Source organism: Micropterus dolomieu, linkage group LG03, assembly GCF_021292245.1.
Source record: "Micropterus dolomieu isolate WLL.071019.BEF.003 ecotype Adirondacks linkage group LG03, ASM2129224v1, whole genome shotgun sequence".
Classification (NCBI taxonomy): Eukaryota; Metazoa; Chordata; class Actinopteri; order Centrarchiformes; family Centrarchidae; genus Micropterus; species Micropterus dolomieu.
In genome coordinates this window covers 10,902,490-10,912,694 of record NC_060152.1, presented here as the reverse complement: position 1 = coordinate 10,912,694, position 10,205 = coordinate 10,902,490, and the positions used below count along the sequence as shown (strand labels likewise).

At 40.1% G+C, this 10,205-nt stretch overlaps 1 protein-coding gene and 1 long non-coding RNA gene across 3 annotated transcripts in view; one reads left to right on the top strand and one right to left on the bottom strand.

Moving 5' to 3' along the window:
* Positions 1-7,525: 7,525 nt before the first annotated feature.
* On the bottom strand, positions 7,526-9,038 carry LOC123967912. The gene is made up of 2 exons (XR_006824372.1): positions 8,110-9,038; positions 7,526-7,991 (listed from the first exon to the last, which is right to left on the bottom strand). It is a non-coding gene; the product is annotated as an uncharacterized LOC123967912 (long non-coding RNA).
* grik3 (glutamate ionotropic receptor kainate type subunit 3) overlaps positions 8,283-10,205 on the top strand; it is a 95,880-nt gene continuing 93,957 nt past the window's right edge. For both annotated transcript variants that reach the window (XM_046044261.1, XM_046044260.1), the window contains exon 1: positions 8,283-9,075. In XM_046044261.1, coding sequence (XP_045900217.1) covers positions 8,961-9,075 — 115 coding nt within the window. In that variant the 5' untranslated portion in view covers positions 8,283-8,960. The remainder of the gene's footprint in view (positions 9,076-10,205) is intronic.

The window sequence follows — 10,205 nt, the reverse complement described above, 5'->3', positions numbered from 1 at the left end:
GTATGAACTATACTGTATTTTAACTCTCATGAGTATTTTTTTTCTGTTCATAGTCAGAACCTCCATTGGAACTGATGGAGCTGCTTACAGTAACCCTAACCCTCTGATCAGATGAGTAAACATCCATTTTAGTCATCCAGAAACCTGCGCGAATCTTTTCATCTTCAACATAGCTTAATTGTGGTTGGAAAACAACAAACTGGCTCATAAGTGTCACCATCAGTGTTGTATTCTTGGTCTGACTGTGTGGCAGAAATATGTTTTTATTCTGTCTGTGAAGGTTCGTAGTCATCCAGGTCAGTTATCCAAGGAATCCAAGGGTTTTTTTCTGCTTTTCTCTCTTTAGAGGTCCCAAACCCCTGGTTGGGAAAAACTGGCTTGGACTATAGCTATAATGTAACTCCATTAGAGGCAAACAGGTCAGGACATAAAACATTACTGGATATACAAGGGCTCATTGATGTAGGATTAGTCACATCTTTGCACATTATCATATCGGTACGTATGAGTTCACTTTTAAGCTAATGTGTCACAACTCTATAATCGATTTAGAATTGCATTTCAGCCCTCCATTAACCATAATCAAAGTCAAACTAAAACCACACTGATGTGTGAAAAATGATTTGAAGTAAGCGCTTTTGATGTTTTCCACACCACACAGATAACATCACATGCGGTGAAGTTTGAGTGAGACTGACTCCTGTAACTCAATATATGCAAATGTCAGCCAGGCAAGGTTCACTTGTAGCGATTATCCATGTACAAGATCTTTGATTAAGCCAGCACTGTGTAGTGTACATTGATTGTAAGAGCACGTTTCCAAACGACCCCAGTTTTTTTTTTCACCCAGTCAGTGATTACTTCAGTAAGTGTGCTAGTCATTTTTCCTGTGTGCTTAATGTGCGCAGTTATAATCAGTCAAGCATTAGATAGGTGTTTTATACCTAAACCAGTGCATGCCCTGTAATCAACATTTAAAAATCTAATAAATCTGCTGTGAATGATATATTGATGGTAAATGTAAAACAAAAAATGCAATATTTATAAACTTATTATCAAAACCTCAAACTCACGTCACCTTCATGGTGTCATCAACATGTTATCTCAACAGACCTATCCCAAAGGTCTCTTTAATCTTCTCTGTAAAATTGGTGTCATATCACATAGGATATTAACAGATTCTGGAGGCTAGAAAGTATACGAATAAGAGACTTTCTGGTATAATACTGCACATTTTTGAGCTAGTTCTTTACATTATCCACCCAAGTAGTTATCTGATAAACTGAGGAAATAATTGAGCTCTTCTTGCAACATTTTTAATTGAACAGAATCTGGTGTCTACATGTTTCCCGACTTGAGCCACATAATAAAACTGATTCAAATGAGGTTAAATGCAATCTTTTGTTTTTTAAAACAGAAAAATAAGAATATTTCTAACATATGGCTTTCTGCTTGCTCATGTGCACTGTTAAAGAAAAAAAGATTTAGGTTTATGTTTTAGATTTAGACGTGCTGTGAACAGGTTGTGAAGCAATCACGCCTTGACGCCTTCCTTGACTCAAGCGTGACAAGAGGGACTTGCCCAAAATGAAACTGTGAGTGACATGTTGCTGGTTGGTATGTGCTTCACTTCACATTCATCTGCTCCTATGATGATGGACAGCACACACACATTCATCTCCACATGGAGAGCGATGTGCCAGGCATAGGCCATACAAGACATAAATGATCCACGGTGCCCGAGGAATGTGTTACAGTGGGTTCACTCATTCATGTTGTCAGCACTCTATCGCTGCTATTCTCTTTCTAAAAAAAAAAAAGAAAAGAAAAAGACTTGAGCTCCCCTGCTGCCTTTCAGCTTCTGTAAGCATTCCACGACTTTGCTACACTTTATTTTTAAATCCCTTATCATACAAAACACAAAGGATAACTCACATCAACAAATACCATAGTGTGAGTTTATCTCGTAGGATTAATAAACATGTTTTCATGATTTAGGGAAGCTAGTCCTTGTACGGCACCAGCGTAAATGTAATCGTTCAAGACTCCAGCGGAGACGTTAATGCAGGAGAGCATGTGCACTTTGTAACATAATTAAAAGTTGTCCAGGGCTAGGGACTGCTGCAGGGTGCAATTACTCATAACTGCCAATGTGATAACATGAAAGTCTGCAGATCACTGTATTGTGCACAAATGCAAACACGTTTCAAATTAGCGAGACAATTTCAACCCCCCCACTCCCCCCCCCCCCCCCCCCCCCCCCCCCCCCCCCCCCCCCCCCCCACACACACACATTAAGACAGGTCTTCAAGCTGCATGCCTATGTCACCTGTCTGAGTGTGTTCTCTTTGCCAATGTAAACAACTTGTGTACCATTATGTCAAACAAGAATAAGAAGTTGACATTAAATGTGGCAAACCTCAAGGTCTCTGTCGCCACACAACTAGACACAGCATGGAAAGGTCTTGTGTTCACTTGTTTCAAAATATCTGACAAGCTTATGTCTGTCTAACTTTAAAGTTAAATCAGTGACGGGCCCATGAGAGGATAAACATGGAGGGAATAAAGGACAAAAATAAATAAAAATGTTGATTCTCAAAGCTTGCATGCTCTGCAAACACCTGTGCTTTCATGATATTCATTTTATGTTGCTGCAGATTTTTTAATGGGCCATTGATTTGGCAGACGCAAACGAAAACAAGGTGGAAATACATTCTAAATCATTTATAATGCAGTTTTGAAGCCACTAAGCTTGTCTGGGTTGGATGCTGCATATAATTAATTTCTCATTGTTTGTGTTAGACAGGGTCATTGAGGTTAATTGAGTCTTACTTCAAAATTCTGGCTGGAAGCCACACGTGCAGTCTTTACTGTATATTCATTTTAATTAATATAAAAGGAGTAGGCAGCCAGCCTTGCCAAGCCTAATGATGGGCAAACGCTGTGTAAACAACAACAAAGGCTGGCCCTGTTCAACTGCCTGCGCAATTTTAGCTGACATAGCTTCTAATCGCACTGTGGTTGTCACCACTACTCGCTTTCCGTCACTGATAGATAGGCTACTCGAGTGAACTAAGTGGAGAGTGAAGATAACCTCCGAAATAAAGCCTTGCGGGTATTGGCTGCTGGAGTATTTGCAAAGCATGTCATGATACCGGCTTCACTTTGAAGCACCGAACGAACTCTCTGGAGATGGTAAACACACTTTTAGGGATGCTTCGCTGATTGCCTTCCCTCAGTTCTAAAGTAAAAAAAAAAGGTATAATTGTGTTTTTACATAGATTCACACTGTGCAATCTTCAAACCTGATACTTTAAATTAAGCTCAGCAGAGTCATGAGTCTTCATGAAAAGGCAGACTTCATAGGAAGAAAATCAGTATCACTGTACACAGCTTTGTTCAATATAACAAAGAAACATACCAGTCCCTTGTGACATCAGATTAACTGATTAATCGAGAAAATAATCAGCAGATTTCTCGATAATGAAAATAATTGTTGGTTGCGGCCTAGATACAGAATGACCATGCTTATTTTGTTGGCAAGATACGTACCTACAGTGTATCAAGAAAGATTAATGTGTTTCCCTTTTACACTCATTCACCTTTTTAAAATTTTTATTATTATTATTATTATTATTATCTATAGGGTGTTTCTGAGGGGCGGGGGTGGTGCAGTGGAGTTTGCATGTTCTCCCCGGGTGCTCCGACTTCCTCCCACCATCCAAAGACATGCAGGCTAGGTTAATTGGTGTCTCTGAAATTGTCCTTAAATATCTGTGTGTGGACTAGCGACCTGTCCAGGGTGTACCCCGCCTTTTGCCCAGTGTAAGCTGGAATTGGCTCGAGCCCCCCGCAACCCTGTACGCAGGATAAGCGGTTGACGATGGATGGATGGTTGTTTCTGAGAGCGTGGATTTGTGGTAGGGTTGTTGTTATTGTGGATGTTGTAATTAACTAAACTCAATTGAGGTTTCAGCTTCTCTTATCTTTGGTACTTTGCATTTGCTAAATGAATGAAAGCTAGGTACAGCTAAATTGTTGCATGTTATATTATATGTAATATATATTATAAATATATTGTAACAAGAAGAAAAGCTGAAGTAAAAGAGCATATTTTGTGGTGATATAATGTGGTGAATATAAAATTTAATAATGTTTTTATTTTGGCCTTGTTTGACAGGAAATGACAGGGATGACGTGCAAAAAAGGGAATCAAACCTGGGATTACATATGCACCTTGGATAGGCAACAGGGACTCCTTGCTTTACTAACGTTTCGGAACTAATCATAAATCAATGTTGTAGTATTTTGTTCCAAGTGTAAATGTGTATAGCTTCTGAAAACATGCTGATATCATGGTTAACTTACGCCACATACTGTTGGGTGAAACAATGAGAGCTCAGACTAAATCAACCAATCTATGAAACCAATCTTAAAAACCAACGCATTCAAGCATGACAGTAACTACTCAAATGATATGATTCCACATAGGACAAAAAAAACAACATCCTGTACGTGACTACATTCTGATGACAGTCTGAGTGTAGGTCAGGACCACTGATGCATTGTGCACGCAGGGTCAGGTACAATCACAGAGATCTTTTGCGCAATAATTAATTACCCTTGATTGCACTCTATAGTTTCTCCAACAGAATTGTTCAAGTGTGATTTTAATTCCCCAGTTGGCATCCGTGACCTTAAAGGTCTGCTTGAACATCAAGGAGCATTCACTTCAGAGCTGAACGACTTTGGATCAGGTTGTAGTAGGGGAATTATTCTTTGACAGGCTCATATAAGCATCTTTGTAACAATGACATTCATCATGTTTTTTTTATAGACGCATCCATTCACTTAAACTAGACTAGTGTTGATTTAAAGGTCGTGAAACTGTGGCTGGGATTTTATTTTCTTTATACATGCGTGCAAACTGCGTCACAATTTTAAGCTTGCATTGAGCAGTTATTTAAGATAGATGATAGGGATGATAAGGACGATAACGCTAATAATTCAATTGATAAATCAGGTAGGTTAGGAATCTATTATTACTCCGCGCCTTTCTCATCTATAACCCGCTAGCAGTCATTTCCCATCTCACAGACTGTCTGGATGACTGATCAGGGTTGTGATTGTTTCCCCTCTCCCCAACACACCACTGCCACATACGTCAGCAGCAGCACATACATCTTGAGCAGTCTCTAACTCCAAGCCAGAGCAGTATAGAGCCCTAGTAAACGTTGCAATCAGCGCCAGAATTGGGCCAATTCCTCATAACCTTGTCTGCACGTGGCACCTTGCCTTGAATCATAAGAGCGTGAGGCTGTAGCGAGTGTTCAATCTGTCAGCAAAGCAGCTATATTGCACTAGTACAGTTGAAGAGGGTAAATCGACATTTAATTATCTGTGTCTACCCACAAAAGCGGCATGGGCATTGTAGACCTGATGGAGAGACCACAGAAGTAGTTGCCACAAACCCTGTTATGGCAGCAATATGTATAAACAGCAGTTACGTGACATTGCAGCTCATTTCATAAGGTATATGCTATTATGTTCCTGACAGCAGACACATTTTTTGAACAAAGCTTTTTGAATTGTTTTACTTCTATGAAGACACGTGGCCTTTACAAAAGAAAGAAATATTAAGTAAACATCTCAGGTGTAATGAAAACCCAAATGTTGAATATTTATTCCCAAAGATCAAGCTTCTATGCCTTCAAACCTATTTTTGATTTGTCACTCTCTTTTCTTCCGAGACATCAATACAACCCCATCGTAGTTTGAAAAGTTGACTCTGTGGCTTCTTGATGAAACAATCATCTTTTCTTTTAACAAAGCTAAAGCTTTGCCATTAATAAAAAGTGACTCCCATCAAAAACACTCGGAAAAAAAGGCATCAAATTTATAACCACAAACTTAGACTTAGAGATGAGTTCCTATTGACCCATTGTTGAGGGAAGATGTTCGATCTTCTGCATTATGTTCAGTCTGGTGGCAGAGGTCTTTATGTTTCTCTTGAGGAGAAAAGCAAAATCAATGGTGAAAATGTTTCACATGATTCATTTTTAAGCTCAATCGAAGTGCAGCAATTTTTCCAAATAATTATGAACAATCTCACATCTTGCATTTCACATCTTCACCACCCAATCATAGGTATATAAGCAAGCAGTGAAAGGCACTGTGTGGAAATTGATTGTCCTCTTTCTCCTCTCTCACAATCTTCAAAATAAACAAAATGTGCTGATCAATCCAGTCAACTAAGTACACCTCTTGTCAATGTCTCCAGCTTCACAATGGAGACTTGATGTTTCTGGAGCCATTAGTTATGACCAACTTGCCAGACGAGGAATTGATCGCTGGCCGGTGGTAAATGCAACAACAATCATTTCACAGGGAAAAGAATAGAGTGAGAGAGAGACTGTGTAGTTGTATATGGATGTGTGACCTGCTTAAAAAGTGTCGACTTAAATGACTTTTTAACTTACTCAAAGTAGAAACTGGTTTGATTTATTTCATTGTTGTTATAATAGTCCTCAGTGTCCTTCAGAGTCACTTTTACACTTCTGTGTTTCTTTTTGTTTCAACATTGCCTTGCACAGCAACATTAATATCAAGAAGAAGTTTTCTGGTCTCTTCTAATAACCCTCCTGGCTCCACTTACTTCTACTGTCTAAGTGCATTATACTATTTCTTGTAAAGGCAGGAGACACTGTAGCATCTGGCACTTCCTACAATGACAAGGAGTGAACAGGAGACTAAACTGATGGCTACATTAAGATTTAATGTCAACTGCTGTAAGAAACACAAACAATTAAAATCCAGTTTGCTTCAACAGCTACTAAAAATGTAGAATTTTAACTGCAGTACTGCATCTCCACATTTCTTCTCTTTGTGTCACAGTAGGGAGCTCTCCTGCTCTAGGGCCAGGCTCCCACCAGTTATCAGCCCAGGTGATTGAGAGCACAGACCGCCATCTCTCTATAGAGGGCACCCACAGACCCAGAATGTCTTGTTTGCTAGTGCTGTGTACATTTTGTATTTGAAAGAGCAGCAAGTCAATGAATCTCGATAATGCGAGAGCCGGGCCACATAACTCACGTTGATAGTCCTTACATTGTGCCAAGAGGCAATAAATCTGCTCTGGGAGACATGAATATGCAGTGGCAGTCAGTCTGACTTGCTCTTGCTTGCATGCCCCCGATGCACAGTTTATTCCTCTCCCCCATTCCAAACAGAAAAATAAAACCAATGAGCCACAGCACTATCTCATCAACAGTGTTCTATTAAGCACAAATAAATGTAGCAGTGCATTTTTCAGAATATCCTTAAAAATGCCAAATCATTAATGTAACAAATTGCAATTTGTGGTGTTGGCTTATTAGAAATTAGAATTGGTTTATATTTTTCCAGGAAATATCTATCTATCTATCTATCTATCTATCAGCATATTAAACATGTTTCTAGATGTAAAACATGATTAAGCAACCCAGAAAGTTTTTTTAAGTTAAAAATGAATCCCAGGGGCTGCAGCTTTCATCCTTCCAAAGTTTTTATTTTTAGCCTTTTGATGATGCTAGAAGTTTCAGATATCTGTTTTAGGCAAAATGCATAATATAGCCTCCTTGCTGAAATCTGTGCCATAAACAGGTAATTCAATATTTTCAGCTGTGCTTTGCCACCTCCACTGCAGTGGTGAGAGAGACACGAGAAGCACAGCCTGTAGCTTGTATATGATGGCTCTTCATAAGGCATGAAAAATGAACAGCCAGATAGGCACAGGGCAGTTATGGGGGTTTAATGTACTCATTGACACAGACAGAACGTCTCAGAGAACAGCGATAAGAAGTCTGCTTTGTCAATGGCCCAACCCTCAGCTGACACTTATTTCCCTCATGCAAATAATTCATCCCGTTCACAATAATGCAGGCAGCCAGGGAGTTTCCATCTTCTTTGCTTGAGGCAAAGAAAAAAAAAAAAATCTCCATCTCAGTGCATAGCTAAATAAGAAAAGAAATATTCATCAGTAACATTCAGTACACAAGAACAAAATCTTGAATCGCATTATTTCAAATGTGAAGAAATTAATGAATAACATATTGCACGTGTATACAACACCTGGAAAAGTACCGGGGCATTAGTCGGATCCCTCTCACCTCCATAAAATACTTCTTGGACATAGTTGACAAGTATGCGTAACGACGCGTGCCTCTAGTGGCACCGTGGAAGGAGGGTCGTCAGACGCACACAAATGCCCGGCTTTCTGCACCACCTTCCATCCAGCACAAACTAGATGATTTTTTTTAATTTGAACACTGTGTAACAAAGATCCTTTTTGGGCGTTCTTCAATAACCAGCCTCGTGTAGGCTAATCACCGTGCGTAACTGGAGAGGAGCGTCGCGGAGCGGCTTTTCTACCTCCACAAAGTATCTCTGTGTTATATGAACAGGTTTCATGACTGGAACTGCTGGAGTCATTAAACTGCAATAAGCATTTTCTGAATGTTTAAAGTGCGTTCAGATCCCTCAGCATTCCTCGTGTAACGCTTTTCTTTATTTGTCTTGGGCGACAGAATCGAGGCAACCCAAAGTTCCGCAGGCGCAGTTCTCCTCCTCCTCGGCGGTGCGGGAGTCCGACTCGGCTGTTGCCGTGGTACTTGCCAGTAGACAGATAGCATCGGCGGTAGGAGGGGATATAGAGACTCCTGCAGGCTAATTGTAGCAGCCTGCGATCGCAGGTGTATCACTGATCCGCCTGTGAGGACTCGGGGGCTTCAACCTGATCGAGCCGCGCTCAGACTTGTGAGTAACAGAAAAAAAAAAACCTGAGAGAATGTTGCACCAAGTACAATGAGCGCAGCTTTGTCGCAGACACCAAAATCCATATATGCTCCGTCGAATTCAGTTTTGATGAGCAATTCTGAGTCGTCTTTGGAATTTTAAAAAGTGGATCCCGCGACTTTACAACCATGCGAAATACTTGGCTGTCTCCCCGGAGTGCGATTTGGGAATACTGGACATCGCTGATTGCATGTCTCTTTTGGATTCAGTACTCTTACGGGATGCCTCATGTTATTCGAATAGGTAAGTTGTCCACATTTACATTTACACACACACACGTTTGTATTTCAGCATAACCTTGGAAGTTGCCTCTTTCTCCACTCATTTCAGCGCGGGTCCTCACATTGACACAGCGGCACCGGTTAGTTTTTGGAATAAATGAGCAGTCCATTTCATTTACCGGTCGCCTCACGAGAATTTTCATTTTACTAAAACGAGAAGCAACCAGTAACAACAAGACAGCAATGCATTATTGCATTGCATTATTGCATCTATAAAATTGGGGATGCCTTCTCCACCCAGAGACCAATGAAATATTGTGGGTTACTGTGACCTCTATGCACTCTGCTTTGTCTGTTCCATTTTCTGCAGCCAGCATGTTGAGTCACCAGCTAAATTCAGGCTTATTGCCATGCCTTCTGGAAGTAAGTTTTAGCTTTTAAGGGCAGTCTGTTAAATAAAAAGCTAAAGCATCATATAAAGTAATACACTATCAGGAACTTTGAAGCAATGTTACAATGTATTCAGGGGAGGTAAGTAAAGTTTTATCTGATCTTATCTTTTACCTTATCACTACAAACAAAACACACACAATATACAAAAACAGTCTTATTCTGTTCAAAGTTGCCTTCCTCCATGTGTGAGACACAAAAAGAAGAAGCAGATTTTGTGCTGGCATTGTCTTTCTTCCAATCACTCACTCACTGAGGAACAATGTGAGAATTGTCATTCGGAGGCAAGAGATGCGATGAAACATTTTGCGCCACTAAGAGACAGGAACAGAATGAAGATCAATACAGTTTTTGTCACAAGGCAAATCGTTTTTGACATTTGGCAGAGTGCCATGCAGGACTATTACTCAAAATGGCATTGGCCCACATTAACATACCACTACAACAGCCGGAGCACAGGCAGGGAGTGAGTGCATCTTACTGGCATAGAGCCTTTTGTCTTGGAGGTATAAATGATTGGTGAAAGGGGATGCGGGTTACAAAATTGCATATTCTATATTCCAGTACTATAACAGAGGTAAATGGCCTTTCCAAACCAGTTGTCTCATGTATTACATATCTACATATCAACAACATCCTACTGTAACACAACTCCTGTCAAGCTCAGTGGGTGGTCATTAAAAAGCATTAATACAAATGAAA